The sequence below is a fragment of the Hyperolius riggenbachi genome, chromosome 7, assembly GCF_040937935.1.
Source record: "Hyperolius riggenbachi isolate aHypRig1 chromosome 7, aHypRig1.pri, whole genome shotgun sequence".
Lineage (NCBI taxonomy): Eukaryota > Metazoa > Chordata > Amphibia > Anura > Hyperoliidae > Hyperolius > Hyperolius riggenbachi.
This window is the reverse complement of record NC_090652.1, coordinates 61521905-61542039: the sequence shown is the minus strand read 5'-3', so window position 1 is coordinate 61542039 and position 20135 is coordinate 61521905. Positions and strand designations below refer to the sequence as shown.

The 20135-nt window shown below is 45.1% G+C and overlaps 1 protein-coding gene across 2 annotated transcripts in view; it reads left to right on the top strand.

Moving 5' to 3' along the window:
* LOC137525527 (uncharacterized) overlaps positions 1-20135 on the top strand; it is a 79309-nt gene that overhangs the window by 34256 nt on the left and 24918 nt on the right. For both annotated transcript variants that reach the window (XM_068246653.1, XM_068246654.1), the window contains exons 7-10: positions 2325-2408; positions 3332-3409; positions 9351-9446; positions 9629-9712. In XM_068246653.1, the coding sequence (XP_068102754.1) occupies positions 2325-2408; positions 3332-3409; positions 9351-9446; positions 9629-9712 (342 nt within the window). The remainder of the gene's footprint in view (positions 1-2324; positions 2409-3331; positions 3410-9350; positions 9447-9628; positions 9713-20135) is intronic.

Sequence of the window (20135 nt, the reverse complement as noted above, 5' to 3'; positions counted from 1 at the left end):
CTACCGCAGCATAAGGTGTGCTGAGCTCACACTTCTGTCATTGCGCAGCTTGATGGATCAATCCTTAAAGCGACTCTGAAGTCTCATAAAATTCAGGTTTTTATTTTAAAAATCTCTTTAACATTAATGCCCTAAGTAAAAGGCTGCATCCCCGCAGCTGAACACTAACGAAATCACCCCAAACTCCCCAGCAAAAATCCACGACCAGGAAAGTCGTGGATTTTTGCTGGGGAGTTTGGGGTGATTTTTGTGTTGCGTTGTAACGCTGCGCTGTGACTTTAATGTCGCATCACACCACAACGTCCCACTGTGAACCTAGCCTGAAATGTGAATGGACAAAAAACGTTCCTTCTTATCTGGGAGAAAACAGATGTCTGCTACTAACTCATCATTAAGAGGGTCTTCTAGGTTGTGAAGGAAAGTTCATTCAGAAGATGTGTTGTGGGAAGCCACAGTTGCTTACTTAAGATAAATTATCCCCAATACCTTCTGTTTTAAGACGGCAAATTACACTGAGCATTGGTTTTTAGTAGGAGGGCTTTTTGGTCTCTTTTAGTCCCCTATACTTTCTTAAGGTGGCCGCTAATGGTCCAATTTCAGCGAAAAATCGTTTGAGTGATCAGATATTCTGATCAGACTAAAAATAGTTCACTACACCATCAACAAACCAATCTTTGCTTCCTATCTATCAACACCAACAAGAAAATCCAAATTTTGGTTTGACAAAAATCCAATCGGATTTACAACCAATTGAATTTACAACCAATCCGATCAGAATTTCTGATCGTTCAAACGATTTTTCGCTAGAAATTGGACCATTAGTGGCCACCTTTAGTGGTTTTGGGACAACCCAAGCTGCTTGGGTATTCTAATGAATCCCTTATGATGTCCATGTGGCACATTGCAACAGATTTCAAAAGCAGGGGGTGTGATGCAGCAAAGTGGGTTATTGACATTTATTCATGACGCAGGAATAATGTATGCAATTTCTGGTAGTGCTCAGTTTGTGTTTTTACGCTGCAACCTAACATATTGTGAAGCCAATGCACGTATGTGAACGGGCGCATCGCGTGTCCACTGCAGAGTTTTGTTGTCCAATTATAACTCACATTATAACGCACCACAACATGCATTTTGTGAACACACCTTGAAAGCTTATACTGAACACACTGGAGGAAACAATGATCAACACACGAAGCAGGTAACTTCGGTGCCCAAGTGCTGAAGCTGGGCGCTGCCATAGCAACAATGTAATGCTGCGTGCCCCACATAAGGGTAATTCGGGGCTCCGGTAGTTGCTGGACACCACATTACATCTCCGTCCGAGTTGCTACAACTCGGAGGTGGAATCATATTTAACACCACCGGGGAGTTTTGTGGGAGCAGGGAGAGCCGTCATTCGGCTCTCCCTACCCCCAATTCACCGGTGGTGAGGATAAACATGTGCCACCACACACTGCTGTTAGTTTACTATCAACACATACTGTATGAGAATTTGTATACTCTGTAAGATAATGTTATTCTGTGCATATTATTCTCCTCCCCCTGTTGTTGTCTTGTTTGGTAACACAAGAGCTCTTCAGTGACCGTATTAGGGTTGATTCATAAAGCATTACCACATGCGGTAATGCAGAAAACAGCTGACTTTACCAAGCGCTTAGCTGTTACCACATGAAAAGCTGAAATGTCCGAGTAGTGAGGTAAATTACCTCAACACATGTCAGTAAATGTCAATTCATAAAGATTAGAGCAGGCGGTAATGGCACGGAGCATAACGGCTGCTTTGAAGAGGTGATAAGAGAGTGATAAGAGCAAAGTTAGACTCACAAGCAGAAGCAGTGAGATGTCCCATGCAGCAGCAGCCAGAGTAGAACAAACAAGGCTACCCCTAAATATCTTAGGTTGTGTGTTTAACCTCTTGGGTTTCTGCTTTTTAGATGTATATTTCACATCAGAAAGCCTGCCATGTGTAAAGTTTCTTGAAGTTCTTCCCAGCTGTGGCAGTTTTATAGATTGTTTAGAAAGACTAATAGACAGATTCAGAGCAGATTCAGGGCAAGCAGAGGCAGTATAACAACACATGCGCATCTAAAGGGAAGTTGGGATCCTGTCTCTGCACGGAGAACAGCTCATGTAACAACTCAGCCAGCTACTCTTCTTATGTTACCACCAGTTTAGTTTGGTAAAGCACTGCATTTCTTTTGCAGCTGTGAAAATGTTTATGAATTAGCAGCACACAAAAGTGTAAAATTTCCTGACCAGATATCTTTACCGCACAGCTTTTTATGAATTGACCCCATTGTGCTGCTGATTCTGTGTTTCAGGAACGAGGTGCACAGTGTGTGGTGGTTATCTCTGTGACAGGGCACTTATACTACAGGACATATCAATCGCCAGATCACAAAAACGTGAGTATATCAGATCAGTGGATAGAATGGAATTGACAAAAAACTTCAAGAGGGAGCAGAAGAGGGGGTAATAAGGGCTATTTTACAGACAGAAAACTGAATCTCAAATTGGTATTACCCTATAATAATGGAATGTGGGCCCCACTCCAACCCTCTCTTCCCACAATCATTGATTCCACTCCAACACTGACCTGCACCAATCCTCACACCCTATCAAGCATCTTTATTGAAAGTGAACATAAACAGCACATGTTGACACTTCACTACAGTCATAACAGTGGGGTACTGAAGTGAAGAGTGAATATCAATTGAGTAAACAAAAGGATATGCAAATACGGTATATAAAAAATATATATATACAATCCTAAAATAATACAAAGTAACCATAGAGATACTGTAGCTGAGGTCATGAACATAAAAAATTCTATGAAAAATGTGCATCCATAAAGAGGAAGAAAAAAAGCAAAACATTTTGTATTTTAATAATTTCAGAGAGATCGGAAATTAATTTCCCCTGTCTATTGGTTAATGAAGGTCATGTGACCAAGAAGCACCAATGATGCTTTAGTTGTGTGGTTCAGTTCTTTTGGGTTCTACCACTTTTTTCTTGCTGCCATATTTGTGCCAGTGTTTTCTCACTGACGTGACAATCCATGACTTTTATTATCTCTGAACAAGGACTGGTCTTCCATAGGTGAAATTTTGCATCCGGCACTAAAGAGAGAGAGGTCTAAGTTCCTCTCTGTCATTGCTACCTGTAAGTCCACCATGGAGTTCCCTTGTACACCTCTTGTTGGGTTTCTGATAGGTGCTGTGGTTCTAGGAGGCTCTGTGCAGTCATACAGACATACAGTCACATAGTGCATTCAGTTGGTTTGGGTTATATACAGTATATTTATTTTCTGTGGTTCTTCACCCCTCAGATTATCCTCTCCTGCCTCTGGACATTGCAGTTCCTCAACACATTCAGTTTTGCATCTAATAGGATCCCATCACCACATGTAAGTATTTTCTGAAGGGAATGCATTCAGAACTTGGTGATCTAATTTAAAAGAAACTCTGGGCAAAAAATGCATGTTGTACTAACATACAGGATGAGTAAAGTAAAAACTGGAGAACAGTCAAAATACAAAATGCCTATAAATTCACTTGCTGTCATTGATCACAGAAGATATTGCAGGGGGTCCCCTCAGGGCCGGATTTACCATAAGGCACTGTAGGCTTGTGCCTACAGGCGCCTTATAGGATAAGCAGGTCCCCCAACCAAATGTCCCCTTTCACGGGACTCAGCCCGCTTCCTCAGGTCAATAAGACAGATAACCTTAACAATAGCCGTGCGGAGCTCGGGCGCATAGGATCTCGTGAAACGCGTTGTCTACAGTATAACCGTTTTTTTAATAAAGACTCCTTTTTCTACCCACGTGAGTCTTCTTTGGAGGTAAGAGACCTCCTCCTCATACCATATATATTTTTATTTACTTATTTTTATCCAATTTTATGAGTAAAATTATCTAGCTGTTACTATAACATACTTTTGGGCGCCTCCACCAACGTGCTTCACTTGTATACTCCACACCTCCTTGAGGTGTCATCCCTATCCCTGGGCGACATAATCTACCAGGAAACAGGACTAAAGGAGGAGAGCGACCACCCAGATCCAGAGGGTCCGGGATACAGAGCGGAGACGGTTATCTTTCCGCAGGCATTTACGGTGGTTGCAGGACTGCAACCTTCCTTTGTGAGTATATCTTATTCACAAATTTACACCTTTAATTTATACTAACAATACTGCACCATAAGGGCTCCCGTTCTCACCTTTCCTATAGGTCAAGGTTAACCCTCTCCATTGTGAAGGGAGCACCCGAGACCCACACAGATACACTATACTTACTAACAGGTTACATTGTGGGAGTTTGTATGTAAGTTAAATCCTGTGTTGCAACGTGGATAAATGTTTTACTTTTAGAAAGTTCGGGATTTGGACATACTGTATAGCCATAAACAATGTTTTTTTGGTTGCAACAACAAAAATGTATAATAACAAAAAAAGTACAGCATATTTTGTAAATGGGGACTTTGTATGTAAAAAAAATTGTAACTTGAGTCGTTTGTAAGTAGGGAACTGCCTGTAGTATTAATTCTGTGCCAGTCCATTGTGCTGTACATGTCATCAAACACTGATCTGTGCCGGAGAATCACACAAAACCAACAGGGGAGATTCATTTCTGGATCTCGATCCTTGACATGCTCTTCATTCATTCATTCTCAAGGAATTTGAGAAGTATTAGTGCTGTGATGTGGATCATATTGACTGCATAGTAATGAGTTATAATAAACACACTGCGTAAGTCCATTGAAGTCATAATAAACATTCAATTGAGTTATAATAAACACAATGCATAAATCCATTTAAAGAGAGTCTGAAGCGAGAATAAATCTCGCTTCAGACCTCATAGTTAGCAGGGGCTTGTGTGCCCCTGCTAAACCGCCGCTATCCCGCGGCTTAACGAGGGTCCCTTCACCTCCAAATACCTCTCCGTGCAGCGGGGGAGCGCTTCCTGGTTGGGGCAGGGCTAACCGCCGCAGCCCTGCCCCACGCGCGTCTGTCAGCGCGTATCTCCGCCTCTCCCCCGCCCCTCTCAGTCTTCCTTCAATGAGAGGGACGGGGGAGAGGCGGCGATGCGCCGCTGATAGACGCGACTGGAGGGAGGGCTGCAGCCGTTAGCCCTGCCTCCAGGAGCGACCAAGTCTGCGACCAAGTGTTGCAGTGGGGGCTTTGGGGGTGAAGGGACCCCCATTTAGCAGCGCAATAGCGGCGGTTTAGCAGGGGCACACATGCCCCTGCTAACTACGAGCTCTGAAGCGAGATTTATTCTCGCTTCAGAGTCTCTTTAAGTATATGGGCATGAGAAAATGCACAAATGGATTAAAGCCTATTAGCATCAGAAAGTTATATTTTCGTGAAATTAGTTTTTGTGAAATTGTGCATCATAATTATGACTACGTGTGAAATTAGTTTCCCAATTGTCTGAAATTTCGCTTTACAATTTCACTTCGTAATTCCAAATTTCATTGTGAAATTACTACTATGTGGAACTTAAACTTGCCACTAATCACCAGATAATATTTGAATAATTTATTGGTGTGGCATATTAAATTATATAACATCACAACAGGCTTAAAAAACGTAAATAATAAACAATAAAAAACACAGCGTAGCATACCCTTTCCTTACAAGCTTTATAAACCCCTTACCACTCATGCAGGCAGTTTTTTCAAGGAAGGCAGAACAGTGAGTGCTGAGCTCCATCCCCTAAACCAGGGGTCCCCAAACGTTTTGAGTTGAGGGCCGGGTCAACATACTTCCGACTGCTGGGGGTCCGGATTATACATAAAATTATGTAGATGTCTTTGCGGGCCAGACAGTGAAGCATACCCAGCTGACAAGCTGCAGTCCAATTGGACAGCAGTGTCACCTGATGTGGAATTTGATTGGAAACCAGCAAATTACTGCTTTCTGGCTTCCATGTGGTTAGATATGCGGACCACCAGATGTAGCTGACCGCATCTATAAGTAATACATTTTGTGTGGGGGGGCGGGTAAAAAAGCCTCAGGGGGCCACATTCGGCCCGCGGGCCTAAGTTTGAGGACCACAGCCTTAAACAATGTGAGTCGCGTCATGGTCACACACCACCTGGGATCCCTCATCCCAACACACATCACATTCACAGCAGCTGCAGGCAATGTGTAATGTGCAAGTTGCTTGCTGCTGCTGTGAATGTGATGTGTATTTGTACACTGTCCTGTGGCTCCGCTAGGTTCCCTCATCCCCCATATGTTCTACAGAAAGTCCTTGGAATCAGATCCCATCCAGCCCGTCCTTCCCAACACCTCTAACCTATCAGAGGTGTAGAGGGGCGGGAGTTCTTGCCAAGGAGGTATGAATTGCAAGTGCGGGGGATGATGAAGAGGACGGATGGCACCAGAAATAACATCACTTCACCATGTCAAGAAATGAAACTGGCAACTGCAGGTGCCTACTGGTGAGGACTGTGATGGTGAGAGGAGCTTGGAGAAATTTGCAGCAGTGAGAGAGAGGTAGAAAACGAGTAGAGGAGGTGCACTCCAATGGTGTGTTAACCTTTTTTATTCCTTAAAGTGAACCTCCGGACTGAAAATCTACTCAGCAGAACTGAAAAGGCTTCATGTTTCTTTAACGGTTTCACAGCATCAGAACATTGTTTTTCTTACCAAAGCATCATTTTAGCTGCATTTTTAGCTAAGCTCCACCCATCAAAGAAAACTGCCTGGGCTTTTTTTTCTCTGATGCTTTGCAAAGCATGATGGGATTTCCTATGTTGTTATTCACGTTGCCTAGCAACTGGGTGGGGTGATCAGCACACAGGACAGTTGAAACTGTGTCTCATGCTCCCTGTCACCTTCTTTCAACCAAAAAGATGGCTGCCCTCATGAAATCATATTTTTGCCTGTTCTTTTAAACCAGGGTGGGTAAGAGATTTTATTACCTATCTATTTTAATTAACATAACTAATGTAACTTAAAGGAATACTATCGATTCACATATTTTTTTCAATTGACACAGGAATTGTTTGGCAAGTGCGGCTAAGTACTGGTGTATACATTTTAGTAGCAACTTCTTTGTTTACTGTTATCAAAATACATTCAAACTTTGCTGACGCCAAAACTGACGGCTGGCTGAGCCATGAGGAGAGGGGAAATTCCCCTCACACTTGATCAGTTAACTCTATGTGTAGCTCTGTGTGTGACAGAGAGAGACAGGACACAGGAGCTGCAGCTGTTGGGAGCTCTGTTTCTGACTGAAGTGTCTGAAGAGAGCAGAGGAAATGTAACTAATTGTCACAGCTTTTCATACTGTTTTTGCTTTCAGAGTTTGATATGTTTGATATTTGCTTTCTGTAGTCTGATATGCAATTCTGGCTGTGCATTGAAGCAGGCACCCCTTCTGCAATTGATTTGTCCCAATATAGCTAAATCCTACCCTCAAATTACAGTAAAAGTAGGAAAATGTTTACACAGGTACTTAGACATTATTTGCACTCTGTCATTTTAGAACAGTAAAAGTAGGAAAATGTTTACACAGGTACTTAGACATTATTTGCACTCTGTCATTTTAGAACACTTGGGTATCGATAGTATTCCTTTAATGACAGTATGTTTAGGCTGAAGTTCCTCTTTAAAAAACACATAAGTTACACTTACAATTAGTGTGAAGTAAATAACGCGTATCAAGCCGTCAGTGAGACCTCTCTAAGCCCCCGAGCTTGATCAGAGCTGGTGGAGCGATAGTCACGCCGAGGGAGCTGAGGTGGGTGAAGCCTGGCTACATGCATGCAGTCTGACATCACTCAGCGTGACCTGACGAAGGCGTGGTTAAGCACCAAAATGCTTAGGGACTACAGGCAGCACACATGTAGCCAGGCTCTGCCCACCCTATCTCCCTCCAATGCTTTCGCAGCTCATGCCTCTAGCTGTCCTCAGAGGATCTTACAATTTAATCCCTGTCATCATGTCACTAGCTGTCCTCAGAGGATTTTACAATCTAATCCCTGCCATCGTGCCACTAGCTGTCCTCAGAGGAACTTACAATCTAATCCCTGCCATCATTTCACTAGCTGTTCTCAGAGGAGCTAACAATCTGATCACTTCCATCATGTCACAAACCACAGAGGAGATAACAATTTTATCCCTTCTGTCATGTCATTAGCTGTCCTCAGATGATTTTACCTATCTTATCCATGTCATCATGTCACTAACTGTCACCAGAAGAGCTTACAGTCTAATCCATCCCTGCCATCATGTCACTAACTGTCCTCAATGGATTTTACCAAAAATATTCCTGCTGTCATGTCACTCGCTGTTCTCAGAACAGTTTGCTGTCTAATCCATGCCTGCTGTCTCTGCCGTGCTGTGCCCATGGTGCCCCCGTTGACAGGGCAAGTAGTGCCCGTCATGCCAATTTCTAGGGGTGGAAGAAACAGGGCATTGCCTGGGGAGCAGCGGCAGGAACTGAGGTAGAGGAAGAAAGAAAGCAATGCAAGTGGGTCGGGGGCATGCAGAGTGCATATAGAAGCTTTCTATCACCTCCTGGGATCCACGTGCAATATGTCCTTCCTCTTTGTTGGTCCTGGGAATCCCCATATCATGGTAACAGTGAACTCTGTGATGACATCTGCCCACCCATTGTACACCACCTGCCATTCCCTGGTTGCCTTAAATGCTGGCTCTCTGGCAGCCGTAATAGGGGGGGTATCTCTGGCTGCCTTAATGTGGGGAGCTTTCTGGCTGCCATAATGGGGGGGGGGGCTCGCTGGCACCCTTAATGGGAGGTTCTCTGGCTGCCTTAATGGGGGGAGGCTCTATGGTTACCTTAAGAAGGGGCATTCCACTCATCCCCAGCATTTTCCCCCACATGCCCCCAGCGTTTCCGCCAACATGCCCATCCCACCTGTTCCTAGCGCTTCTCCCACCCACACCAATCCATCTCACTCTCTCCCTCCCATCCATCCAACCAACATCCATCGTTTCTCCTTCTTACCCAACCCACCAGCACCCAGTGTTTCTCCCACCCAGCATTTCACCCACCCACCCCACCAGCACCCAGTGTTTCTCCAACACACATCACCAACACCCAGCGAGGGGAACATACATTTTGTCTGAGGTAACCTTTGCTGCATTTAATATGTGGAGTAATATTTCTGCATTTCACATACATCGGAGGTAACTTGTACTCTATTGCATGTGTTGGCGGTAAAGTTTGCTACATTTTATGTGTCGGAGGTAACGTTTGGTGCATTACAAGTGTTGTAGGTATCTTGTGCTGTATTTCATGATTACTTAATATTCTGCTAATACATGAATCAAAAGAAACTCAATTGCAGGAAAATTGATATATTTCACAGCATTACCGTCGGCCAGACCAGCAACACTGCCAGCCAACCCAGCACAAATCACTGCCAGGCCAGCCAGCACAGCAACCAGGCCAACACAGAAGTCTGGTAAGGAGACACTCTGCCTATTATTCTGAAATGCTGCCTATTTATGATTTTTCTACGTGGAAAACTCACCTGCCGCACTGTGAATGTTGCTATAGAGGTTGCACTGCAGTGAGGCAATCACCCATTATGCCACACCGCACCACACCACACCACCGGATTATGCTGTGGATTCTATGTTTCAGGCTCGAGGTGTACAGTACGTGGTGGAAATAACTCTGACGGGGACAACATGCTACAGAACCTATCGATCACCAGATTCCAGAAACGTGAGTATATCCCATCTACAAACAGAATGGAAGAGACAAAAAAATATACAAGAAAGGGGAGAAGAGGGATAATAAGGTCTAATTTTCAGACAGAAAACTGCCTTTCAAGTCACTGTTATTACCCTAAAATAATAGAATGCGGAGCCCCTCCCCCTCCTCACAATCATTACCTCCAACACTGACCTCCACCCAGGGCTGAAATACCCAACTCAGCCACACAAACCTTTTTGTCTTTTCAGAGAGTACATAATGTAAGCTTCAAAAAATGAGCAGCTAGAAAAATGAGCTCCACTTACTTCCTCCAGCCGCTATGTCCCTCGCCACAGCTCCTGTGTCCCAGGATCCCCTCTGTTTCAGATGTCGACCTCGCCAGGTCGCCCTGTACTGCGCCTGTGGGAACGCAGCTGTCTATCGCGCTCACGTGGTCTGTAGTGTTCTGCACCAGGACACCGGAGCTGTGGCGCGAGACATAGCGGCTGCCAGAGGCTGGAGGAAGCCCTGGGTAAGTAGAGTAGTAGCCCATATATGTATATATTTATTTATTTATTTATATTTATCTGTTTGCTTGGTCAGCAGCTCTAATTTCTGTGCAGAGTGCTGACACAGGATTGTGACGTGTGGGGCAGGCTGGTAGGCCAATCAGGGAGGCTGGAGTGTGCGGAGAAAGGAGGTGTGCACGCATACATATTGACACGTGCACTCCTCTTGGTTGCTGGGCAACCGTGACGTGAGGCAACGGTGCGTGAGAGGGGAGCGCTCTTGCAGGCAATGTGAAGAGGTGTGCTTGCGCGGGAGACCGTTGAGGCAAAGAACTGGTTTTAACTAGTTTTACCTCAGGTTTGCAGTCTGGCGGTGGCGAAGGAAGGGAGAGGACGAAGCGCAGAGCAGCCGAGAGGCAACAGGACCCAGAGCGGCCGAGAGACCATCCGGATCCCGGGAAAAACTGCATTGTGGAAAATAGCTGTTTACAGCTGTTTCCAACTGCCAAAAACCATGCAGCAGCTACATCACCTGCCAACGTACTTTTCTTGTTTCTTGTGGGAGGGGTTTCACTACAATATCAGTCATACAGCGCCCCCTGATGCTTTGTTTGTGAAAAGGACTAGATTTCTCATGCAAAAGGGGGTATCAGCTACTGATTAGGATAAAGTTCAATTCTTGGTCAGAGTTTCTCTTTAAGGAGCACTGGCCCTTTAGTAGTCAGTGGCAAACAGTTGCATGCTGGGGGTTCTTTTTATCTATAATATATTCCTCCTCTTTCATTTATTTCCCTGCCTAGCTGCTTATCTTAATCAAGATCCTCTGCTCACTTGTGTTTACAAGCAAGGCTGAGGTGACTCAGCGATTGGAGGAGAAAAGAAAAAAAAAGTAAAGGGCAGAAATGACATCAGGATTTAGCCTAAACTGTGGGCAAAAGACATGGTTCCCACTAGGAACAGAATTCTCTTCATTTACTATATAACATTCACTGAAATCAAAATGTGGGCAGTACAATACATGTGTTATGTAAGTAGATCAAGTATTTATCTACTTATATCTGTGTTTTTTTCCCCTGGCATAGTATCCTGCTTTAAAGGGACTCCGAGCAGTGCAGAAACTATGGGAAGATGCATATCATTTTAAAGCTCTCTTTCTCCTCTTTCCAATGATATATAAACCGCCACCCTACGCCTTTTAGTTTTTGCTATTTTCGCGATTGAAATTGCCACGGCCGCGATTTCGATCACGAAAATAGAGAAAACTAAAAGGCGTAGGGCGACGATTTAGAGGTCATCAGAAAGAGGAGAAAGAGAGATTTAAAATGATATCCATCTTTCCATAGTTACATTGTATTACACAGGACGACTTTTTCTGCTAAATGGAGCTGCTGACTTTGAGAAAAAGTCGCCCTGTGTAATACAATGTAACTATGGAAAGATGGATATCATTTTAAAGCTCTTTTTCTCCTCGTTCTGGCGACACCTAAATCGTTGCCCTACGCCTTTTAGTTTTCTCTATTTTCGCAATCGAAATCACGGCAGCGGCAATTTCAATCGCGAAAATAGAGAAAACTAAAAGGCGTAGGGCGACGATTTAGAGGTCATCAGAAAGAGGAGAAAGAGAGCTTTAAAATGATATGCATCTTTCCATAGTTTCTGCACTGCTCGGAGTCCCTTTAAAGGTCAGTAACATTGTTCAGGAAAGCTGTGTTATCAACAGTTATCACGTCCAATGATCATCTGTGCTAAAGTGATGTAATGATTCGCCTGCCAGTCCTATAAACTTTTTCCTGTGGTGATCTGAACATCTGTCACTTCAGTTTTTTGTGAACGGTGAAGAGATAAGGTCGCATTATGTAGAGGCTTATCCACAGATATCCTTTTGGTTCCAATGTTGTTCCCTTCTACCAACTTCTCTTAAAGAGTTATAAGCCGCCTGCCAGATAAATTGTACATGCCAGAGAGTAAAAGTTATGTATATATTTTGTGCCTTTGAAAAAGATAAATCTGCTCTAATGCTCCACATTCCCAACATTTGTATATATCTCTATAACCAGAGCTGGGACAAGGTCCTCCAGCACCCAAGGCTGAGACACCAAAGTGCGCCCCTCCATCCCCCCACCCCAGCCATCACACACTGATTGCTATTAGACTAAGAAGCGCCACAGGCCCCACAACCTCCCCAACACCTTAATATCTAGTTATCTGGCTTTCAGTCACTGCCATGTATCCCCTTTTCTTATTTCTTTCTGCTTCAAACACAATTAGGAATGACAGCTGAATGAATTGTGCGCCCCCTCCTACACTGCGCCCTGAGGCTGGAGCCTCTCCAGCCTATGCCTCGGCCCGGCCCTGTCTATAACTGATTTCTGACCAGCTAATAGATCTACTTACTATAAATGCTCTCTCATAAGGATTCTCTGTGGAAAAAAAGAGAACTGTTAATAAAGGATCTTATCAGTACCAATAGGAGTAATTGGTTGCTTACCTGTTAATTAGTCCGGATTAGGAGACTTCAGTTACCCGTGGAAGAGAAAAAGAAACTGTTATTAGCAAAAGTATTTCTTAAAAAAAATAATAGTCCTGTCTAAGGCCCCGTTCACACTTGCGGTTCTCTGCCAAACGGACCGGATGACCTGACCGGATCCGGACCGGATCCGGATCGGAACCGTACGGTTCTGATCCGGATCCGATCCGGATCCGGTCAGGTTGCATCAGGTGTACATCAGGATGCGATCCGGATCCGTTTGGCAAAAGAGAGTAGAAATAAAATAAAAATGTTGGGGTCTGGGAGGTCAGCAGAAGGTGGACCTGTGGAATCAGGCCCTCCGCTGTTTAAAACTCACCTCCACCTCCGACATACTGCCAACATCTCCAGCACGTTAAAAGTCACTGCTGCTCCACTCCAAAATGCTTGCCCATGTGTCCCCATCCAAAATCGCCGCTACAATACGCATAGGAAGTGGGGTAGAACGTCCGGTTTTTATAGCCAGTGTGTTGTGCGCTCTCCGTTTCTCATTGGTTTCTATTGGCCGGATGCAACAGTCCGGCTCCGCTCCGGATACGTCAGCCGGAGGAGCCGGACCAAAAAATAGCGCATGTTGGGTCTTACGCCGGGGTCCGGCTCCGGTCCGGACGGAACGGACGCATGTGAACGGACGCATAGACTTTCATTGCTATGCCGTGCGTCCGTTCCGTCCGTTCCGCATGCGGTCCGGCTCCGGCACGGCGATTCCGGACGGCGACCGCCAATGTGAACCGGGCCTAACAGATATAAAGTTCACCTTGCTGCTGATTCCTTGGAGGAGATCCTCTGAAACAGAGAGAGTGACAAAATGAGTTAGACCTCTTTGATTTGATTTTATTTCTTTTTATTATTTTATTTATTCTTTTGTTTATTTGGTTACAGGTAGTGCCACTCCCCGGGTTACGTACACCCGACTTACGAATGACCCGCACATACGAACGCCTGCCGACCCGCCGCGATGACGTCACGCCGCCGGGGACTACCTCTTGTGCCGCCTTTCCTAATGCAAAGTATGCGCAGCGAAAGGCGCAACAAGTCTCACCTGCTTCCACGGCATCTCCGGGCCAATCAGCGCTGTCCTCTCTTCCCTCAATGTTCCTCCTGGTGGCTTCACTAGCGTCGTGTAATGACGCAATCAGAAAGAGACCCCTTGGCTCCTACTGATTGCATCATTACGCGAAGCTAGTGAAGCCACTGGGAGGAACATTGAGGGGTGAGAGGACAGCGCTGATTTGCCCGGAGACGCAGTGGAAGCAGGTGAGACTTGTTGCGCCTTCCACTGCGCATACTTTGCATTAGGGAGCACAGAGGGGGTCACCAGAGACAGAGGGGGCCACCAGAGACACAGAGGAGGGCACCAAGGACACAGAGGGGGCCACCAGAGACACAGAGGGGGGACACTGGAAGCACAGGGGACAGAGAAGGCACAGCGTCCCGACTTAAGGATGGATTCAGGTTAAGAACGAGCCTACAGTCCCTATCTGGTTCGTTATCCGGGGACTACCTGTATTTTTCTTAATTTATTTTATTTTTTTATTTAGTTCTTAATTTTCTGGTTCTGAACACTCCATCTGATAGAGGAGTACAAAGTATGGTGGAACCTGAGAGAAAGAATGAAATGTACAAATTCAAAGCTACTTCCAACAGATCTGACTAAGAAATATACCTGCATATCTAGTTTAATTCAGAAAAGTTCACTGAGTACAATAACTTGGACTTGATCACAAGGAACAGAGAACTGTTAGAACGTAATTGCTAAGTGAAACTTTACTGCCTAAAATTTTACAGTCATGTCAGTTAATAAGAGTGTTTGAGAATTATTTAGTCAGACCTCATGCACGGTAACAAAGCAAAATAAGTAGTCAGAGTTGTTACTTACCTTCTGCCTTAGTTACTAATACATTTTAAGTTTCCAGGTTGCTGAAGGATATTGATTACGTTAGCCTAACTTACTTGCTTTCTAGCCGCGCAGCCACTACTCCCGGGTCTATGAAGAAATAGAGATGTAAAGAATTTTATGTATATTGTATAAGTCAACTGTATGATTTGTTGAGAATTCTTTGGTAAAAAGAGAAAATTGAGAAGATTCTGAAATGTGGACCAATTTTTGGTCACAATAAATTATTACTTCTCTACCGTCAACTGTCAGTGTCTGGTGTACTCCTCCTAGCTGAGTAGAAAGCAACAAACAGGTTAGAGAGTTCGTATTTTTTTAGCTGCTAGGATGTTTCCTTTAAAGAGAACCCGAGGTGGGTTTGAAGAATATTATCTGCATACAGAGGCTGGATCTGCCTTTACAGCCCAGCCTCTGTTGCTATCCCAAACCCCCCTAAGGTCCCCCTGCACTGTGCAATCCCTCATAAATCACAGCCACGCTGCTGACAAACAGCTTGTCAGAGCTGGCCGTGTTTATCTCTATAGTGTCAGTCTGCTGCTCTCCTCGCCTCCTGCAGAACTCCTGTCCCGCCTGCATCCCTTCCCTCCCTGCTGATTGGAGGGAAGGGATGGGGGCAGGGACCGGAGCTATGCAGGAGGCGGGGGAGCAGCTGAGACTGACACTACAGATGTAAACACAGCCTCACAGCACGGCTGTGATTTATGAGGGATTGCAGAGTGCAGGGGGACCTTAGTGGGGTTGGGGATAGCAACAGAGGCTGGGCTGTATAGGCAGATCCAGCCTCTGTATGCAGATAACATTCTTTAAACACACCTCGGGTTCTCTTTAAGGGTTAGGCACTATTGGGGAAAAGGGGGAGTCTTAGGGCTAGGCACCACTGGGGGGTTCTTAGGGTTAGGCACCACCAGAGAAGGGGGGGTTTGGGTTAGGCACCAGGGGGGAGGGGGGGGGGGGCAGGGGTTAGGGCTAATCACCACCAGGGGGTCTCAGGTTTAGGCATCAGTAGAGGGAGGGTTCTGTGTGAGAGTAGGGTTAGGTTTAGTAAAATATTGGTAAATACAGTATTACCGATATTCTACTATCCAAATTCAGTAGTAGAATATTGCTAATTTTAGCAATAGTCTACTAGCGGCAAACACTGCACCCTTTTTTCAGGCACCTTTTCATGTATGCCCAGAGACCCCCTAAGTGATGTATCTCTGTGACTTTGATGTGGGGTCTTCTCTGTTTGGCCACCATGTTGACAGCCACTATATTGGAATATCAAACTATTTAATCCCTCATGTGCCATGGTTTCCTTATCTATCTGTGAATGGCATCTGATCGAGGTGGACTGGCAACTGTCTTAACAGTCACAACAGACCCCATACAAATAACGTCAATTGAAACTTGGAATGGCTGTGTCAGAAAAGGTGAGGTGGGATGGATCTGTGGGGTGGGGGGGGGGGGGATCAGGTGGGTCTCTTGCCCCAGGTGCAGTTTGTTGAATTCTTAAAAAGGCGGCAAAATTTCGATGTGGAATGGCAGTTTAGGCACCAAAACCTGACCTTTAGGCGCCAAAACCTGACCTTGCCCCAGGCGCAACTTGGTCTAGATCCGTCCCTGGGAGTAATATAGGTGTGATGCAGGGGTGTAACTATAAATCACTGGGCTACCCTGCAAAACTTTGGATGGGGCCCCATCACTACAGCACACAGCACTTGGGGAGGGCTGGGGGTAGAACAACGCTGTACACAAGACCCTGCTGAACTCTGAATAGGGACTGTCTACAAATCTTTGTCTGCAAAACGTTGTATGATTCCTTATCAGTGGCTGAGCAAAGGCAGCCATTAGAACAATTGTACAGAGAGCACAAAGCTTTTTTCTCTCCTTAGTTGTCAGCCTCTCAGGATAGCGCCCCCTGTGGCTTCTGGGCCCTCCTGCGGCTGCATCCCATGCAGGGTCTATTGTTACGCCCCTGGTGTGATGCATGTCATGTGACTGCACAGCATGTCTGTATGAATTATGATCACATTATCAAGACAATGTCAGTGCTGCGTAGATTTGTTTTTCTATTGATGTGAAGCTGACTTTAACTAGGCAAAGGTGGCCAACAATGAAACCAGTGTTCCCTATTTTGGGCAATGGATATTATTTTTTTAATTTTAGTTAACACTAATAATTTGCATCATGCTCATTTATAGAGATGTTACAGAGCTATTCGGTGATATGTTAATTTTTTTTTAATGTTAATTTTATTCAGTTTTAAACTGGGCCAATAAAAAAATCAGCTCCATCTGTATTTGGTTGGTTCAGGTTTCAACTTAAAAAATGAATGAATTAAACAAAAAAAATTCTGTTTTCAAGTTGTTTACATGGTTTTTGAAGGCTCTTTGCAGTAATACAGACATACAGTCACATTATGCATTTGTGTCATTTGGGTTGTGTAACAAACTTACCTGGTGTTGTCTCTGGAGGCTGTTTTGAGCAGCTGGAGGAAGCTTCCTCTTCCTCTTTGGTTGGTCGCATCTCTGGCTCCCCTGTAGAGGTGAGTCAGCATGTTCACATCCCCGGCTTCCCTGTAGATGTGGGTCAGCGTGTTGTTTCTGGCAGTCTCCCTAGGAGGACGCACATAGCTCAGAACTGCCTTTATAGATTAAGGAGGCGTGTCTGAAGTGTGTCAGCTGATTCCTGCGGTCATATGACACTTGCTGCAGGGATGTTGCTGATTGGTCTGATTTTCCTGGGGGCCTGGATTGTACGCTATTCCTGCTATATAAACCCCGGGCATTCAGTTACTCGCTGTCAGTTATAGCAATCAGGTCACTGAGCGCTGGACCTTGCTCTGCTTCTGAGTCTAGTTAAAGTTCTGCTGAGATAGATATATATATGCAGTGTTTGTGATATATATCTATCCTTAGTTAGTATTGTATATTGTACTATTGTGATTGTTTTTCTGTGTATGACCGGGCAAGCCCTCCACTTTGATTAAAGTCTCATCCCCCTGTACTACAGTCATCTGATCCTCAATATTGACCCCGGCTAGTGTTGGGCGAACATCTAGATGTTCGGGTTCGGGCCGAACAGGCCGAACATGGCCGCGATGTTCGGGTGTTCGACCCGAACTCCGAACATAATGGAAGTCAATGGGGACCCGAACTTTTGTGCTTTGTAAAGCCTCCTTACATGCTACATACCCCAATTTACAGGGTATGTGCACCTTTGGAGTGGGTACAAGAGGAAAAAAAAATTTAGCAAAAAGAGCTTATAGTTTTTGAGAAAATCGACTTTAAAGTTTCAAAGGGAAAACTGTCTTTTAAATGCGGGAAATGTCTGTTTTCTTTGCACAGGTAACATGCTTTTTGTCAGCATGCAGTCATAAATGTAATACATATAAGAGGTTCCAGGAAAAGGGACCGGTAACGCTAACCCAGCAGCAGCACACGTGATGGAACAGGAGGAGGGTGGCGCAGGAGGAGAAGGCCACGCTTTGAGACACAACAACCCAGGCCTTGCATGAGGACAAGAAGCGTGCGGATAGCAATTTGCATTTTGTCGCCATGCAGTCATAAATGTAATACAGATGAGAGGTTCAATAAACAGGGACCGGAAACGCTAACCCATCACAGATGTTCATTGTTCATGTTACTTGGTTGGGGTCCGGGAGTGTTGCGTAGTCGTTTCCAATCCAGGATTGATTCATTTTAATTTGAGTCAGACGGTCTGCATTTTCTGTGGAGAGGCGGATACGCCGCCGATCTGTGACGATGCCTCCGGCAGCACTGAAACAGCGTTCCGACATAACGCTGGCTGCCGGGCAAGCCAGCACCTCTATTGCGTACATTGCCAGTTTGTGCCAGGTGTCTAGCTTCGATACCCAATAGTTGAAGGGTGCAGATGGATTGTTCAACACAGCTACGCCATCTGACATGTAGTCCTTGACCATCTTCTCCAGGCGATCGGTGTTGGAGGTGGATCTGCACGCTTGCTGTTCTGTGTGCTGCTGCATGGGTGTCAGAAAATTTTCCCACTCCAAGGACACTGCCGATACCATTCCCTTTTGGGCACTAGCTACGGCTTGTGTTGTTTGCTGCCCTCCTGGTCGTCCTGGGTTTGCGGAAGTCAGTCTGTCGGCATACAACTGGCTAGAGGAGGGGGAGGATGTCAATCTCCTCTCTAAAGTCTCCACAAGGGCCTGCTGGTATTCTTCCATTTTGACCTGTCTGGCTCTTTCTTTAAGCAGTTTTGGAACATTGTGTTTGTACCGTGGATCCAGAAGGGTATAAACCCAGTAATTGGTGTTGTCCAGAATGCGCACAATGCGTGGGTCGCGTTCAATGCAGTCCTAGGCCGAAGAGGTCATAGCCTAGGGTCACAAAACCTGTTTATTGGGCAATTTCAATGGTGGCGAGTCTGACGTACATAAATCGCAGCAATGGCCGTTAGCAACGTCTGAATCTCACGAAATGTCTCATGCAGTTAGAAGACATATTGTTAGACTTGGGCTCCAAAGATGGGTTCCCTACATCTCTGCAAACCAGAGTTACAGGGCTCCAAATTTGGTAAAATCCCCCATAGGCTTTCATTGGGCCTCCTATTTACAGTTCCAAAATCTCACATCTTTTCAAAGGGCAATTACTCAGCAGTGGCAAATTTTCTAGCATTGTAGGGACCCTTAGGGGGAACATGACTGGTGAGTTTCGGGCCCCTAGGCCAAAGAGGTCATAGCCTAGGGTCACAAAAACCTGTTTATTTGGGCTATTTCAATGGTAGTGATGGTGACGTACATAAATCGCAGCAATGGCCGTTAGCAAAGTCTGAATCTCACGAAATGTCTCATGCAGGTAGAAGACATATTGTTAGACTTGGATTCCAAAGATGGGGTCCCTACATCTCTGCAAACCAGAGTTACAGGGGTCCAAAATTGGTAAAATCCCCCATAGGATTTCATTGCCTCCCTATTTCACTTTCCAAAATCTCACATCTTTTCAAAGGGCAATGGCTCAGCAGTACCAAATTTTCTAGCATTGTAGGGACCCTTAGGGGGAACATGACTGGTGAGTTTCGGGCCCCTAGGCCGAAGAGGTCATAGCCTAGGGTCACAAAAACCTGTTTATTTGGGCTATTTCAATGGTAGTGATGGTGACGTACATAAATCGCAGCAATGGCCGTTAGCAACGTCTGAATCTCACGAAATGTCTCATGCAGGTAGAAGACATACTGTTAGACTTGGATTCCAAAGATGGGGTCCCTACATCTCTGCAAACCAGAGTTACAGGGGTCCAAAATTGGTAAAATCCCCCATAGGATTTCATTGCCTCCCTATTTCACTTTCCAAAATCTCACATCTTTTCAAAGGGCAATGGCTCAGCAGTACCAAATTTTCTAGCATTGTAGGGACCCTTAGGGGGAACATGACTGGTGAGTTTCGGGCCCCTAGGCCGAAGAGGTCATAGCCTAGGGTCACAAAAACCTGTTTATTTGGGCTATTTCAATGGTAGTGATGGTGACGTACATAAATCGCAGCAATGGCCGTTAGCA